This window comes from Rattus norvegicus, chromosome 17, assembly GCF_021556685.1.
Source record: "Rattus norvegicus strain SHRSP/BbbUtx chromosome 17, alternate assembly SHRSP_T2T, whole genome shotgun sequence".
Classification (NCBI taxonomy): domain Eukaryota; kingdom Metazoa; phylum Chordata; class Mammalia; order Rodentia; family Muridae; genus Rattus; species Rattus norvegicus.
In genome coordinates this window covers 56,669,850-56,687,804 of record NC_141550.1, presented here as the reverse complement: position 1 = coordinate 56,687,804, position 17,955 = coordinate 56,669,850, and the positions used below count along the sequence as shown (strand labels likewise).

At 39.5% G+C, this 17,955-nt stretch overlaps 2 protein-coding genes across 2 annotated transcripts; both read right to left on the bottom strand.

Moving 5' to 3' along the window:
* Positions 1-759: 759 nt before the first annotated feature.
* Positions 760-1,604, bottom strand: Hax1-ps1 (HCLS1 associated protein X-1, pseudogene 1). Its single transcript, XM_087591951.1, has 2 exons — positions 1,555-1,604; positions 760-1,405 (listed from the first exon to the last, which is right to left on the bottom strand). The coding sequence occupies exons 1-2, from the start codon at positions 1,602-1,604 to the stop codon at positions 760-762; spliced, it is 696 nt and encodes a 231-aa protein (XP_087448077.1).
* An 11,859-nt stretch (positions 1,605-13,463) lies between these two features.
* On the bottom strand, positions 13,464-15,295 carry Gabpb1l (GA binding protein transcription factor, beta subunit 1-like). Its single transcript, NM_001135015.1, is given in 1 exon segment — positions 13,464-15,295. A coding segment is annotated over 1 exon segment (1,152 nt). The 3' UTR covers positions 13,464-14,143.
* Between the last annotated feature and the right edge of the window lie 2,660 nt (positions 15,296-17,955).

Below are 17,955 nucleotides of genomic sequence, written 5' to 3'. Positions count from 1 at the left end.
ATGTTTCAGTCAGTCATGAAAATGTAAACCACAGAAACCACATTGCTTCTAAGGGAATGAGTTTTGAGAAGCCCTATTTTGAAACAAAGCCACAATTTTTCCATCTCACAGTAAAACTCCAAATTGTTTTAATTGTAAGAAATATTGAGGACAGCTTGAGCAAAGAAAACTTAAAAGAAGGTTAAAACATCATTTAATCAAAGACCTATAGAGCTGGCGTGTTAAGTGGACATTTCTTACTTCTTAGTTTGTCAGTTTCTTTGCAGAGTCCCCCAGCTCTCCACCCAGGCTACCCAGCTGAAAGTTCACTGAGAAGTTTCCTCCTACGGACTTAATGAACTCCACCAAATGTCAAGCGCCTTTAGAAAACACTGGAGAGCAAGCTCAAGCAAACTGATTTTAATCACTTTTGAGCATTTTTTTCTGACGTGAATGTTAAAGCTTTGATATATTTACATGAGTAAAGGAGAAGTTAGAGAGCAGAGAATTGGGAAACATGAATCCATCTGGCTAATTCGTATTTTGGAAGGTTAAACTAATTTTAAACAATTTTCCATATTCTATTTCAATAATAAATCACTTTTTTAAGCACAAGTAAAGTCTTTATTGTTCTGTTCGTTTGAATGACAGACTGGCATAAGCTCAATTAATTGTTTCACACATTTAAGACCCCCGGATGACAGAAAATGCTACGCTTATTGGCAATGGGCAACAGGAAGGGACTGGAAAGGACCTGAAGGCTTCTGAAATTTAAGAAAGCTATCGGGACCGAAACCAACGTCCTAGAAGCCAGTCCAAGATGGAAAAGGGATCATCCAAAGCTGAAGATCTCTGAGAGTCTGGATCACTTCTGGAACTCTCACGGGCTTCTTGATGGGTCACTGTGGTCTCTCTCCGGCTCTCACTGTCAATCATAGTGCAGTGTCCTTCCTCTGTCCCATTTGGCTTATTGATCTTGGCCACAGAGATGTTTTTGAAATATGATTTGGGCTGGGGTTGAAGAAGTGGACCCAGACCTTCCTGGGAAACCTGGGAGTCAAGATCCTTGTCCTCTCTGGCTCTAGAATGGGGACTCACAGGCCGTGTATCATTCAACCTATGAAAAAGTTCCTGGGTCCCCCAGTCTGGAGCTGGTTTGGAGGATTCAGGTTTTGCATGACTCTTCAAGACCCCATCAAAGATCCTAGGCTGGTGACTATCTGGGTACTTAAGCATTGAGTCTCGAAGTGTCTGCCCCTCCCGCAATCTCACACCAGGTATTTCTGACTCAGAACCTGGAAGATCAGGAGAGTGGGAAGGCAAGGTCCAGGCCCCCATCTCGCTGAAGATGCTATTAAAATCTTGAAGTAGATCATCAAAGCCAAAGTTGCCATGGAATCGCATTCCTCCTCTGGAGCTGAAGCTGAAACCGAATTCCTCTGTAGGCTGAGAACCATCAAACCCATAGTTCTCTCAACCCCACGCACCTCTGTCTTCCTCCTCTTCGGTGTCGTCATCATCATCATCATCGTCATCATCTCAAGTCATCCCTCCAAAAAAGGATCTCTGTGGCTCCGAGATCCAGGGAAGCCGAAAAAGCCTCGGAAAAGATCAAAGACGCTCATTCCCATAGGGGCACTAGAAACGTTGAAACTCTGCTGCCCATGGACAACATGAGACCACCAGTTTATTCTACTCTATCTGATTTAGCCAGGGCTTAGCGTTCGCTGCCGGGAAAGCAAGCCTACAATGCGGCACTGTTGTAAAGGCTGTAACTCAGAGGAGGAAGAGGCAGAGTTGACGGCGCTCCTCAGAATCGAAGCTTCTATAGGCTACCTTTCAGTTTTGAGTCAGGATGGACGTGCGAAATTCCCACCGTTCAAGGATCACTTCCCTTCTAGATGATTCTTCATCCTGCTGATCTGCCAGACCCCAAGAGGTGTTTCTGTTTCTTTCTGGAGGATCTCAAGTAGCCGATAGAGGGAGTAGAAGCATTTCCTTTTTTATAGTATAAGGTAAATATTGAATAATTAAATTTTATTTAAAACCTAGGTCTATTTTTAACTTTTAAAGCTAACATATGTGAAAAATCTACAGGTTTATTCAGACATGTGAAATTATAGTAACTGGAAGACAAATTTCTGCTTTAAAATTATTAAAGTAAATGTAATTTTAAGTATATGTATCTGTAACTGATTGGGTACAATAAAGTTTAAAACAAACTAATTAGATCAATAACAGATCTATTTGACAACACATGTTTAATATTGAATAGAAATTTTCTATAAAGGGAAAAAGAGAATTCAAAATTCTAGATGTAAAACATTTGCTTAATTCTAAGATCTTGTGTTCACAGATAAGTATTAGGGGAAGCTAGAATGTTAAGTGTACAGGATTGTTTCTTTAAAGGGAGGTTTTTTTCTGCCCAGAAGGCTGGGAGCAGATTTGGTTAATAGCCTGGTGATCATTGCTGTATGTGGCTGAGACCATGCTAGATCCTCTGTGAGACATTTATCATTAGCTTGTTCTTTTCAGTTATCTATAGAACCTATCATGGGAGATTTATCACTTGTGGTTTACAATGAGCTCCCATGTAGCCATGTACTAAGCATCCTATTACACAAAGATTGAATTAATTATCACCAGGAAAGTTTTTCACCAAATTGCACCATGCTTAAAAATGGGGCCCATAATTTGGTACATACAAGAACACACCTCAATGACAAAGACAGACACTACCTCAAAGTAAAAGGCTGGAAAACAATTTTTCAAGCAAACTATCTCAAGAAACAAGCTGAAGTAGCCATTCTCATATTGAATAAAATCAACTTTCAACCAAAAGTTATCAAAAAAAGATAAGGAAGGACACTTCATATTCATCAAAGAAAAATCCACCAAGATGAACTCTCAATCCTAAATATCTATGCTCCAAATACAAGGGCACCTACATTCATAAAAGAAACCTTACTAAAGCTCAAAGCACACATTGCACCTCACACAATAATAGTGGGAGACTTCAACACCCCACTCTCATCAATGAACAGATCATGGAAACAGAAATTAAACAGAGACATAGAGAAACTAACAGAAGTTATGGACAAAATAGATTTAACAAATATTTATAGAATATTCTATCTAAAACAAAAGAATATACCTTTTTCTTAGCAACTCACGGTACCCTCTCCAAAACTGATCATATAATCAGTCACAAAACGGGCCTCAACAAATACAAGAAGACTGAATAATCCCATGGATCCTATCAGTTCACTGAAGACTAAAGCTAGTCTTAAATAACAACAAAATGATACAAAGCTCACATAAGCATGGAAGTTGAAGAACACTCTACTCAATGATAAATTGGTCAAGGAAGAAATAAAGAAAGGAATTAAAGACTTTTTAGAATTTAATGAAAATGAAGGCAGAGCTTAGCCAAACGTATGGGACACAATGAAAGCAGTGCTAAGTGAAAAACTCATAGCTCTGAGTGCTATGAAGCTTGAGAGAGCATACATTAGCAGTTTGACAGCACACCTAAAAGTTTTAGAACAAAAAGAAGCAAATACACCCAAGAGGAGTAGACAGCAGGAACAAATTTAGGGTTGAAATCAACCAAGTAGAAAGAAAAAGAACTATACAAAGAATCAAGAAAACCAGAAGCTGGTTCTTTGAGAAAATCGATACAATAGATAAACCCTTAGCCAGACTAACTAGAGGGCACAGAGAGTGTATCCAAATTAACAGAATCAGAAAGGAAAAAGGAAACATACCAGAATATGAGGAAATTGAAAAAAATCATTAGATCCTACTACAAAAGCCTATATTCAACAAAACTGGAAAATCTGGATGGAATGGACAATATTCTAGACAGCAGGTACCAAAGTTAAATTAGGATCAGATAAACCATCTAAAGAGTCTCATAACTCCTAAAGAAATAGAAGCATTTATTAAAAGCCTTCCAACCAAAAGAAAAACTAAGAAAAGAAAAGAAAAAATAAAAAGAAAAAAAGTACAGGACAAGATGGATTTAGTCTAGTATTCTATCAGACATCCATAGAAGACCCAGTAACAATACTGTCCAAACTATTCCACAGAATAGAAACAGAAGAAGCATTACCCAATTCCTTCTATGAAGCCACAAATATGCTTATACCTAAATCCCTCAAACCTCAACACAGAAAGAGAACTTCAGACCAATTTCCCTTATGAATATCAGAGTAAAAATACTCAATAAAATTCTCACAAATCGAACCCAAGAACCCATCAAAATGATCATCCATCATGATCAAGTAGGCTTCATCCCAGGAATTCATGGATGGTTCAATTATATAGAAATTCATCAACATAATCCACTATGTAAGCAAGCTCAAAGAAAAAAGCCACATGGACATCTCATTAGATGCTGAGAAAACACTTGACAAAATTCAACACCCCTTCATATTCAAAGTTTTGGAAAGATCAGGAATTCAAGGCCCATACGTACACATAGTAAAAGAAATATACAGCAAGCCAGTGGCCAACATCAAGCTAAATGGAGAGAAACTCAAAGCAATCCTACTAAAATCTGGGACTAGACAAGGCTGCCCACTCTCTCCCTACTTATTCAATATAGTACTCGAAGTCCGAGCCAGAGCAATCAGACAACAGAAGAAGGTCAAAGGGATACAAATTGGAAAGAAATCAGTCAAATTATCACTAATTGCAGATGATATGATAGTATACTTAAGTGGCCATAAAAGCTCCACCAGAGAACTACTAAGCCTTTTAAACAACTTCAGGAGAGTGGCTGGATATAACATTAACTCAAACAAATCAGTAGCCTTTCACTACTCAAAAGATAAACAGGCTGAGAATGAAATTAGGGAAACAACACCCTTCAAAATAGTCACAAACAACATAAAATACCCCAGTGTGACTCTAAGCAAGCAAGTGAAAGATCTGTATGACAAGATCTTCAAGATTCGGAAATAAGAAATCAAAGAAGATCTCAGAAGATGGAAAGATCTCCCATGCTCATGGATTGGAAGGATTAATATAGTAAAAATGTCCATTTTTCCAAAATCAATCTACAGATGCTATGTAATACCTATCGAAATTCTAACACAAATTTTCATAGAGTTTGAAAGAGCAATTTGCAAATTAATCTGAAATAACAAAAAATTTAGGATAGCGAAATTGTTCTCAACAATGACAGAACTTCTGGGAGAATCACCAGCTCTGACCTTACACAATAGTGACAAAACCTGTATGGTATTGGTACAGAGGCAGGGGAGTTGATCAACGGAATAGAATTGAAGACCCAGAAATGAACCCACATTCCTATGGTCACTTGATCTTTGACAAAGGTGCTCAAACCATCCAATGGGAAAAGATAGCATTTTCAACAAATGATGCTGGTTCAACTGGAGGTCAGCAAGTAAAAGAATGCAAATCAACTTATTCTTATCACCCTGTACAAAGCTTACGTCCAAGTGGATCAAGGACCTCCACATCAAACCAGATACACTCAAACTAATAGAAGAAAAAGTGTGGAAGAGTCTCGAACACATGAGCACTGGGGAAAATTTCTTGAACAAAACACCAGTGGCTCATGCTCTAAGATCAAGAATCGACAAATGGGATCTCATAAAACTGCAAAGCTTCTGTAAGGCAAACAACACTTTCATTAGGACAAAATGGCAACCAACAGATTGGGAAATGACCTTTACCAATCCTTTATCATATAGAGGGCTAATATCCAATATATACAAAGAATACAAAGTTAAACTCTAAAGAGCCAAATAACCCTATTAAAAAAATAGGATACAGAGCTAAACAATAATTCTCAGCTGAGGAATATCGAACAGCTGAGAAGTACCTAAAAGAATATTCAACATCTTTAGTCATCAGGGAAGTGCAAATCAAAACAACCCTGAAATTCCACCTTACACCCGTCAGAATGGCTAAGATCAAAAACTCAGGTGACAACGGATGCTGGCGAGGATGTGGAGAAAGAGGAACACTCCTCCATTGTTGGTAGGATTGCAAGCTGGTACAACTATTCTGGAAATCAGTCTGGAGGTTCCTTAGAAAATTGGACATTATACTATTTGAGGACACAGCTATACCACTCCTGTGCATATACTCAAAAGTTGCTCCAACATACAACAAAGAGACATGTTTCTCTATGTTCATAGCAGCCTTATTTAAAATAGCCGAAAACTGGAAAGAACCCAGATGCTCTTCAACAGAGGAATGGATACAGAAACTGTGATACATCTACACAATGGAGTACTACTCAGTTATCAAAAACTGTGACTTCATGAAATCCCTAGGCCAATGGATAGAACTATAAAATATCATCCTGAGTGAGGTATCCCAATCACAAAAAAAAAAAAACAACCACATGGTATGCACTCACTGATAAATGGATATTAGCCCAAAAGCTCAAATTACCCAAGATACAATCCACAGACAACATGAAGCTCAAAAATAAGGAAAACCAAAGTGTGGTTGCTTCAGTCCTTTTTAAAATTGGGAGGAAAAATATTGATAGGAGGAGATATAGAGACACCATTTGGATCAGAGACCTTAGGAATGATCATTTTGAGACTGCCCCACCAGGGGATCCAGCCCATGTACATATTCAGCTACCAAACCTAGACAATATTTAGCCATAACTACATGTTAACAGGAACCTGATATACCTGTCTCCTGAGAGGCTAAGCAAACCATTGAACTGAGAATGGGTCCCCATTGGAGGAGTTACAGAAAGGATTGAAGGAGTTGTAGGGGCTTGCAACCTCTTAAGAACAAAAATACCAACCAACCAGAGTTCCTAGGGACTCAACCACTATTCAGAGAGTACACATGGACAGACCCATGACTCCGTCTGCGTATGATAGCAGAGGATGGTATTGTTAGTCACCAATGGAAGAAGAAGCCTTGGGTCCTATCACGGCTGGACCCCCAGTATAGGGAAATGTCAGGGCAGGGAGGTGTGAAGGTGGAGTGGTTGGGGAGGGGGGACACCTTTATAGAATAAGGGGGAATGGGATGGGATGGGGGGTTTATTGACAGGAAACCTGGAAAAAGCATAACATTTGAAATGTAAATTCAAAAATTCAATAAAAAGAAAATAAATAAAAAAAGAGAGAATCAAAGAGGGGACCCTGATTTCCCCTCATGACTATTTAATTGTGCATTTATAAATTATATGTGATACTATTTTCTGAGTCATATTGTACAAGTATTATAAAATGTTTTATGTTGTGCTAGTCCTACTCATTCTTTTTACCATTATTTTTACTTGCTTTACTAATGATAAATGGAGGTATAATCCATGAAAATAAAAGTTTAAAATTAATTTCTTGGAGACATTGCCTTGGTGGTTAAACCAACACTGAGTTGTGTTGACATGAACTACTTTAGAGGCTGCCCTGTATCTTTTTTGTTGGCTGTGGTAGTTTCAGAAGACTATAGATAAAATAAAATTGATTTTAAAATAAGATAGATTAAAATAAAAATGTAAAGGTCCTGAGAGGAAGGACACTATGAGTCAAGGAACCTCCAGAGACTCCTTTGAGTTTGCTTTCCCTTGTTCCTATGCCTCTGACCAGGTAACTTACATTCAAGAGTTCTTTGGTTTTTCCAGTGAGACCCCGTTGGACACAATATATTTTCATTTCCAAGGGGTTAACAATTGGAGAGAGCTTCTGTTAGGGATGGGAATGTGTCCACTTCTTTCAGCTTCAGAACTCCACATGTGCCACCTGTGCAGGATGTATGGATGTTGCCTCAGTCTCTGTGATGTGAATGAACTTGAATCATGTTGATTTAGAGGGCTTTGTTTTAATGGTGTCCTTCATCACCTATGGTTCTTTCTGCCTTCTCTTCCATGGAGCTTGATGAACCCAGAGCAGAGGAGGTGGATGGAGACAACTTGTTTAGAACTGAGAATTCCAACGTTTCTTACTCTGTGCAAAATGTGTCCATGTGGGTCTCTTATGTTTTTCCATCTGCTGAAGGACGAGGCTGCTCTGATGATGGCTGAGCAAGGCACAGATCTTTGAGTATAGGAGAATGTTATTAGGAGTCATTTTATTGCTACTTTTTTGTTTTATATATCTTAGATCCCCAGGTGGGGCAGGCTCCAAATGGCCATTCCTTCAATCTCTGCTCCAAACATTGTCTCCATATCTTCTCTTATGAATATTTTAATTCCTCCTCTTAAGAAGGACTGAAGCATCTGCACTTTGGTTGGACTTCTTGAGCTTCAGGTGGTCTTTGGATTGTATCTTGGGTAATTTGACCTTTTGGGCTAATATTCACTTATCAGTGAGTGCATACCATGTGTGTTTTTTTGTGATTGGGTTACCTCACTCAGGATGATATTTTATAGTTCCATCGATTTGTCAATGAATTTCATGAAGTCATTGTTTTTGATAGCTGAGTAGTACTCCATTATATAGATGTAACATTCTGTTGTTATGTCTCCCATTTCATTTCTGATTTTGGTAATTTGAATATACTCTCTGTGCACTCTGGTTAGTATGGCTAAGGGTTTATCTATCTTGTTGATTTTCTCAAAGAAACAACTCCTGGTTTTGTTGATTCTTTGTGTAGTTCTTTTTGTTTCTACTTGGTTGATTTCAACCTTGAGTTTGATTATTTCCTGCCTTCTACTCTTCTTGGGTGTATTTTCTTCTTTTTTTCTAGAGCTTTTAGGTATGCTGTCAAGCTGCTAATGTATGCTATCTCCTGTTTCTTTTTGGAGGCATTCAGAGCTATGAGTTTCCCTCTTAGCAGTGCTTTCATTGTGTCCCATAAGTTTGGGAATGTTGTGCCTTAATTTTCATTCAATTCTAAAAACTCTTTAATTTCTTTCTTTATTTCTTCTTTGACCAAGTTATCATTGAGTAGAGCATTGTTCAACTCCCATGTGTATGTGGGCTTTTTGTCATTATTGTTGTTATTGAAGACCAGTCTTAGTCTGTGGTGATCTGATATGACGCATGGGATTATTTCTATATTCCTTTATCTGTTAGGCCTGTTTTGTGACTGGTTATATGATCAGTTTTGGAGAAGGTACCATGAGGTGCTGAGAAGAAGGTATAGTCTTTTGTTTTAGGATGAAATGTTCTATGCATGTCTATTAAGTCTATTTGGTTCATAACTTCTGTTAGTTTTTCTATGTCTCTGTTTAATTTCTGTTTCCATGATCTGTCCATTGATGAGAGTGGGGTGTTGAAATCTCCTACTATTATTGTGTGAGGTGCAATGTGTGCTTTGAGCTTTAGTAAAGTTTCTTTTATGAATGTAGGTGCCCTTGTATTTGGAGCATAGATATTTAGGATTGAGAGTTCATCTTGGTGGATTTTTCTTTGATGAATATGAAGTGTACTTCTGTATCTTTTTAAATAACTTTTGGATGAAAGCTGATTTTATTTGATATTAAAATGGCTACTCCGACTTGTTTCTTGGGACCATTTGCTTGGAAAATTGTTTTCCATCCTTTAACTCTGAGGTAGTGTCTGTCTTTGTCACTGATGTGTGTTTCCTATATGCAGCATAATGCTGGGTCCTCCTTCCCTTCCACATCCAGTCTGTTGGTCTAGGTCTTTTTATTGGGGAATTGAATCTATTTTTAATCTGGTTTTGTGTTTTTAATGGGGTTTATCATGGGCAGGAGGAGCTGCCACCATAAGGTATGCCCCTCCCACCAAGCAGGTCCATTCTAATCCTCCTCCCATGCCTTCTGGGGCTTTTTCTTTTTCTTTGTGCTGCTCTTTGTGCAGCTAGCAGCAGCCTCGGGCTCCTCAGAAAATTTCCTTATCTTCTTAGGGGTGGAATTGAATCTACTGATGTTAAGAAATATTAAGGAACAGTAATTGTTGTTTCCTGTTATTTTTGTCATTAAAGGTGGAATTATGTTTGTCTTGCTCTCTTCTTTTGGATGTGTTACAAGAACATTACTTTCTTGCTTTTTCTTTGGTATGGTTTCCCTCCTTGTCTTGGAGTTTTCTATTTGTTATTTGTAGGACTGGATTTTTGGAAAGATATTGTGTAAATTTGGTTTTGTCATGAAATATTTTGGTTTGTCCATCTATGTTAATTGAGAGTTTTGCTGGACATAGTAGCCTGTGCTGACATTTATGTTCTCATGGGGTCTATATGACTTCTTCCCAGGATCTTCTGGCTTATAAAGTTTTCTAGAGAAGTCTGGTATAATTCTGAAGGGTCTGCATTTATATGTTACTTGACCTTTTCCCCTTACTGCTTTTAATATTCTTTTTTGGTTTGTGCGTTTGGTGTTTTGACTATTATATGATAGGAGGTATTTCTTTTCTGTTCCAATCTATTTGGAGTTCTGTATGTTTATGGGCATCTCTTTCTTCAGGTTAGGGAAGTTTTCTTCCACAATTTTGTTGAAGATATTTACTGGTCCTTTAAGGTGGGAGTCTTCACTCTCTTCTATACGTATTATCCTTAGGTTTGATCTTCTCATTGTGTCCTGGATTTCCTAGATGCTTTGGTTTAGGAGTTTTTTGCATTTTAAATTTTCCTTGATGGTTGTGTCAATTTTTTCTATGGTATCTTCTGTCCCTGAATTCTCTCTTCTATCTCTTGTATTCTGTTGGTGATGCTTGTATCTATGACTCCTGATCTCTTTCCTAGATTTTCTGTCTTCAGGATTGTTTCCCTGTGTGATTTCTTTATTATTTGTATTTCTATTTTTAAATTCTGGATGGTTTTGTTCAATTCCTTCACCTGTTTGGTTGTGTTTTCCTAAAATTCTTTAAGGAATTTTTGTGTTTTTCTCTTTAAGGGCTTCTACTTGTTTGCCTGTGTTGTCCAGTATGTCTTTAAGGGAGTTATTTATGTCCTTCTTAAAGTCCTCTATCATCATCATGAGATGTGATTTTTAAATCCAAATCTTGCTTTTCTGGGGTGTTTGTATATCCATTATTTGCTTTGGTGGGAGAACTGGGCTCTGTTGATGCCAAGTAATCTTAGTTTCTGTTGCTTAGGTTCCTGAGCTTGCCTCTTGCCATCAAGAGGTGTTAGCTCGTCTTGCTGTCTCTGACAGTGCCTTGACCATCCAGTAAGTCTGTGTGCCAGCACTCCTGTAGACCTGGTTTCTTACAACCGTATCTGGGTACAGCATGCTGTGGGACCAGTTCATCTCTGGGTGCAGTGGGTTTGTGTGTCCTGAGGCATCCAGGCAGGTCTCTGGGAGCATGAGAGTTGGTCTTACTTCTCCTCTCAGGTAGGTGAACACTCCTCGTGACTGGCTTTCCTATACTTATTCTTAAACTTCAACAATATTATTGGAGATTTTTAAAATTTTGTTTTGTTATTTGAACAGAAACTCTGGAGTCATTCCTTGAGTACCATCATGATAGCTCAACAATAGTAACATAGTCCTGTGTTAAATCAATCATTTTATCTTTTAAAGATGTGAGGTGGATCACTAGGAATTCTTTTTTTCATTTTTTAAATTTATTTAATACTTAATAATTATTATTTGGTTTCCGGGCAAACATCCCCCTCCCCCCTCCCCTTCCTTATGGGTGTTCCCCTCCCAACCCTCCCCCGATTGCCGCCCTCCCCCCAACAGTCTAGTTCACTGGGGGTTCAGTCTTAGCAGGACCCAGGGCTTCCCCTTCCACTGGTGCTCTTACTAGGATGTTCATTGCTACCTATGAGGTCAGAGTCCAGGGTCAGTCCATGTATAGTCTTTAGGTAGTGGCTTAGTCCCTGGAAGCTCTGGTTGCTTGGCATTGTTGTACATATGGGGTCTCGAGCCCCTTCAAGCTCTTCCAGTTCTTTCTCTGATTCCTTCAACGGGGGTCCTATTCTCAGTTCAGTGGTTTGCTGCTGGCATTCGCCTCTGTATTTGCTGTATTCTGGCTGTGTCTCTCAGGAGCGATCTACATCCGGCTCCTGTCAGTCTGCACTTCTTTGCTTCATCCATCTTGTCTAATTGGGTGGCTGTATATGTATGGGCCACATGTGGGGCAGGCTCTGAATGGGAGTTCCTTCAGTCTCTGTTTTAATCTTTGCCTCTCTCTTCCCTGCCAAGGGTATTCTCGTTCCCCTTTTAGAGAAGGAGTGAAGCATTCACATTTTGATCATCCGTCTTGAGTTTCATTTGTTCTAGGCATCTAGGGTAATTCAAGCATTTGGGCTAATAGCCACTTATCAATGAGTGCATACCATGTATGTCTTTCTGTGATTGGGTTAGCTCACTCAGGATGATATTTTCCAGTTCCAACCATTTGCCTATGAATTTCACAAAGCCGTTGTTTTTGATAGCTGAGTAATATTCCATTGTGTAGATGTACCACATTTTCTGTATCCATTCCTCTGTTGAAGGCCATCTGGGTTCTTTCCAGCTTCTGGCTATTATAAATAAGGCTGCGATGAACATAGTGGAGCACCTGTCTTTTTTATATGTTGGGGCATCTTTTGGGTATATGCCCAAGAGAGGTATAGCTGGATCCTCAGGCAGTTCAATGTCCAATTTTCTGAGGAACCTCCAGACTGATTTCCAGAATGGTTTTACCAGTCTGCAATCCCACAAACAATGGAGGAGTGTTCCTCTTTCTCCACATCCTCGCCAGCATCTGCTGTCACCTGAGTTTTTGATCTTAGCCATTCTCACTGGTGTGAGGTGAAATCTCAGGGTTGTTTTGATTTGCATTTCCCTTATGACTAAAGATGTTGAACATTTCTTTAGGTGTTTCTCAGCCATTCGGCATTCCTCAACTGTGAATTCTTTGTTTAGCTCTGAACCCCATTTTTTAATAGGGTTATTTGTCTCCCTGCGGTCTAACTTCTTGAGTTCTTTGTATATTTTGGATATAAGGCCTCTCTCTATCTGTTGTAGGATTGGTAAAGATCTTTTCCCAATCTATTGGATGCCTTTTTGTCCTAACCACAGTGTCCTTTGCATTACAGAAGCTTTGCAGTTTTATGAGATCCCATTTGTGGATTCTTGATCTTAGAGCATAAGCCATTGGTGTTTTGTTCAGAAAATTTTTTCCAGTGCCCATGTGTTCCAAATGCTTCCCTAGTTTTTCTTCTATTAGTTTGACAATATTGTGAGTCGCAGCACAAGCCCGGAGCGTTCACAGGGAACAGCGAAAGTTATGTTATACATACCCATAGCATCACCGAGTACAAAAGGTCCTGCTCTACATACAAAAGCAATTTTCCATAAGAATAATTTCTTAGGGGGAGGGGAGCAAGTCCATGAAATATTTCAGAAACCCAAATGCACTGAGTTTGCTAAAAACATTATCTTAAGATCCAGCGCCTCAAAGTGCTTGTGTGGAAGTCATGATGGAAGGAAGGCACAGAGCAGTCTCATGTCCTCACTCTGCAATTGCCAGAAAAGCAATACAAGTGCAGATTGAGTTCTCTTGCAAGCTGCTCCAAGAACATCGTCATGGTCGCCAGTAAAACCAGTCTCGAGCTTACTCACTTTCAATGACCGACAAAATGACAGCGGTGCCTTTGTTTTTCTTGGTAACTTTCATCGTCTTTGTGGGAAACATACCTAAGCAAGTGATGCGTTTTAATATCATAAAACATGCAGACTATGTACAAACAAAATTTTAAAAATATTGGCTTCATATACATGTAAATCTTGTATACTTGCGTGTAGCTGAAATTGAACAAATATAAAATTTCTGCTCCCTAAAAAATGTCTTCAGAGAACCTGAGACAACCTAAAAGCTGTACAAAGTTCCTGGGAGAAATCTCTCTGCAGAGTCTTTCCAGCATCAGTCACCATAATTGTCACACATTTGGTCTAATCGACAACGATCACGCTTAAAACTTCTGTTTCTGAGAAGTTGAGTCTGTACCCAAATCAAAAAGAATTCCCCATAACAGTGGCATACTGTGGTTTTTGGATCTCTGCAACAATCTTTATCAACTCATTTATAACTGTAAAAAAAGAAACAACCAAAAAAACTATTTACAGAATTCAGTTTTAAATACATTTCACAAGTTCTGAAGTTTTATATTACAAGAACTGAGAGCTCATGGCTTAAGTCCCATTATCAATCGGTGGTACTCTTTATCATTTCGTACTCCCAAGGCTGTGTCCTTACTGTGTACAGTTCAAGACTGCATTCTTTCTGGACAAAAGGTAAAAGCAAACAGGTGTTCACGGAGACTAAACGGCTTCTTTGTTGGTCTGGAGGCGTGTCATGGCCTCCAGCTTCTGCCTGTAGGCCTCTGCCTCCTGCTCCTTCTTAAGCAGTTGCTGTCGGTACTTCTGGGCCTCTCGGTTGGCTTCATCCAGCTGTTTCTGAAGCGCTTCTCTCTCTTCAATCTCTGCAGATTCCACCCGGTTCTCAATTATTTCCATACACTGTCTCTTAGCTGGTGGCTCTTCACTGATGACAGTTTCTTCAGCAATGTCTGTGGCTGGCACTGTCAATACTTGCTGTCCATCGGGCATGGTCACAATGATGGGCTGACCCATCCCACTGGTTGGAATGGAGTGCAGGTTTCCCAGCTGGATTCCATCTGTGACTATCGTGATGACTTGCTGACCCCCTGAGCTAACTACTTGCTGAATTGCACCATCCACAGATTCTGCGGTAACCACTTCCTCTGTGGCCACTACTGGAGTCTCTGAAGAATTGGACAATGGGGCAGATGCTTCCGCTAAGGCAGCTAATGTAGCTAATACTGACGTAGAGGAGTTTCCAAATTGAACAGCAGATACTCCTGTTTCATCTGTAAGGTTCACCACCCCTCCGGGTCCAATGATGAACTGCGGCGTGGCAGCATGTATTGTCACAGTGTCAGGGCTCTCCGGGTTGGTGTTGATTTGGTTCTGCATAGCAATCTGTAATATCTCTGCTAAATCTTCATTTCCATTGTCTATTGAAATATCAAATGCAGTTTTACAAAATTTACTCTGCGTGTGTACATCAGCACCATATTTGATTAAAAGCTCCACCACCTCTTGATGAATATGTTCTGTCGCCCAATGCAGAGCTGTCATCTTTAACATATCCTTTGCATTGACGTCAGCACCATGCTTAAGCAAAACCTCTACTATACTGGCATGGCCCTCAGAAGCTGCCATGTGCAGTGGTGTCCGGTCCACTTTGGTCCTGGCATCTCTACTTACACCGGCTCGGAGAAGCACCTCTGTGGTAGAGTAATGCCCATACTGTGCGGCCAGATGAAGTGGAGAAGTTCCCAGCCAGTCTGTGGTAAAAGGAGCTCCATTTGCCATCAAAATACGGACTTCGTCATCTTGGCCTGCCCGTGCCGCTTCCAAAAGCTTCTTCCCCAAATCTACCAGGGACATCTGAATAGACAGAAAACCAGTGTCTGGAGAAAGAACTCTTTAAAATTATTTCCACGTTATGAAGCTCCCATTTGGAAGTACTATGGGTCTCGCTCCCTGGAAAAGCTTCGGGAGCGGCGGCGGGGGGTAAGCGGGAGGAGGTGCAGGGAACGCGGCGCCTCTGAGCCGGAAGGGCTGACCGGGACCCGCCACCCAAATAGTGATATTTTGACCTCTTCTTTTCCAATCTGTATCCCCTTGATCTCCTTTTGTAGTCTGATTGCTCTGGCTAGAACTTCAAGAACTATATTGAATTAGTAGGGAGAGAGTGGGCAGCCTTGTCTAGTCCCTGATTTTAGTGGGATTGCTTCAAGTTTCTCTCCATTTAGTTTAATGTTAACAACTGGTTTGCTGTATATGGCTTTTACTATGTTCAGGTATGGGCCTTGAATTCCTATTCTTTCCAGGACTTTTGTCACGAAGGGGTGTTGAATTTTGTCAAATGCTTTCTCAGCATCTAATGAAATGATCATGTGGTTTTGTTCTTTTAGTTTGTTTATATAATGGATCACGTTGATGGTTTTCCGTATATTAAACCATCCCTGCATGCCTGGGATGAAGCCTACTTGATCATGGTGGATGATTGTTTTGATGTGCTCTTGGGTTCGGTTTGCCAGAATTTTATTGAGTATTTTTGCGTCGATATTCATAAGGGAAATTGGTCTGAAGTTCTCTTTCTTTGTTGTGTCTTTGTGTGGTTTAGGTATAAGAGTAATTGTGGCTTCATAGAAGGAATTCGGGAGTGATCCATCTGTTTCAATTTTGTGGAATAGTTTGGATAATATTGGTATGAGGTCTTCTATGAAGGTCTGATAGAATTCTGCACTAAACCCGTCTGGACCTGGGCTCTTTTTGGTTGGGAGACCTTTAATGACTGCTTCTATTTCCTTAGGAGTTATGGGGTTGTTTAACTGGTTTATCTGTTCCTGATTTAACTTCGGTACCTGGTATCTGTCTAGGAAATTGTCCATTTCCTCCAGATTTTCAAGTTTTGTTGAATATAGGCTTTTATAGTAAGATCTGATGATTTTTTGAATTTCCTCTGAATCTGTAGTTATGTCTCCCTTTTCATTTCTGATTTTGTTAATTTGGACACACTCTCTGGGTCCTCTCGTTAGTCTGGCTAAGGGTTTATCTATCTTGTTGATTTTCTCAAAGAACCAACTTTTGGTTCTGTTGATTCTTTCTATGGTCCTTTTTGTTTCTACTTGGTTGATTTCAGCTCTGAATTTGATTATTTCCTGCCTTCTACTCCTCCTGGGTGTATTTGCTTCTTTTTGCTCTAGAGCTTTTAGGTGTGCTGTCAAGCTGCTGACATATGCTCTTTCCTGTTTCTTTCTGCAGGCACACAGCGCTATGAGTTTTCCTCTTAGCACAGCTTTCATTGTGTCCCATAAGTTTGGGTATGTTGTACCTTCATTTTCATTAAATTCTAAAATGTCTTTAATTTCTTTCTTTATTTCTTCCTTGACCATGTTATCATTGAGTAGAGCATTGTTCAATTTCCACGTATTCTTCCCTTATTGTTATTGAAGACCAGTTTTAGGCCGTGGTGGTCTGATAGCACGCATGGGATTATTTCTATCTTTCTGTACCTGTTGAGGCCCGTTTTTTGACCAACTATATGGTCAATTTTGGAGAAAGTACCATGAGTAGCTGAGAAGAAGGTATATCCTTGCTTTAGGATAGAATGTTCTATAAATATCTGTTAAGTCCATTTGGCTCATGACTTCTCTTAGTCTGTCTACGTCTCTGTTTAATTTCTGTTTCCATGATCTGTCCATTGATGAGAGTGGGGTGTTGAAATCTCCCACTATTATTGTGTGAGGTGCAATGTGTGTTTTGAGCTTTAGTAAGGTTTCTTTTACGTATGTAGGTGCCTTTGTATTTGCGGCATAGATATTTAGGATTGAGAGTTCATCTTGGTGGATTTTTCCTTTGATGAATATGAAGTGTCCTTCCTTATCTTTTTTGATGAGTTTTAATTGAAAATTGATTTTATTTGATATTAGAATGGCTAGTCCAGCTTGCTTCTTCTGACCATTTGCTTGGAAAGTTGTTTTCCAGCCTTTCACTCTGAGGTAGTGTCTGTCTTTGTCTCCGAGGTGTGTTTCCTGTAGGCAGCAGAATGCAGAGTCCTCGTTGCGTATCCAGTTTGTTAATCTATTTCTTTTTATTGGGGAGTTGAGTCCATTGATGTTGAGAGATATTAAGGAATAGTGATTATTGCTTCCTGTTATATTCATATTTGGATGTGAGGTTATGTTTGTGTGCTTTTCTTCTCTTTGTTTTGTTGCCAAGACGATTAGTTTCTTGCTTCTTCTAGGGTATAGCTTGCCTCCTTATGTTGGGCTTTACCATTTATTATCTTTGTAGTGCTGGATTTGTAGAAAGATATTGTGTAAATTTTGTTCTGTCATGGAATATCTTGGTTTCTCCATCTATGTTTATTGAGAGTTTTGCAGGATACAGTAACCTGGGCTGGCATTTGTGTTCTCTTAGGGTCTGTATGACATCTGTCCAGGATCTTCTGGCCTTCATAGTTTCTGGCGAAAAGTCTGGTGTGATTCTGATAGGTCTGCCTTTATATGTTACTTGACCTTTTTCCCTTACTGCTTTTA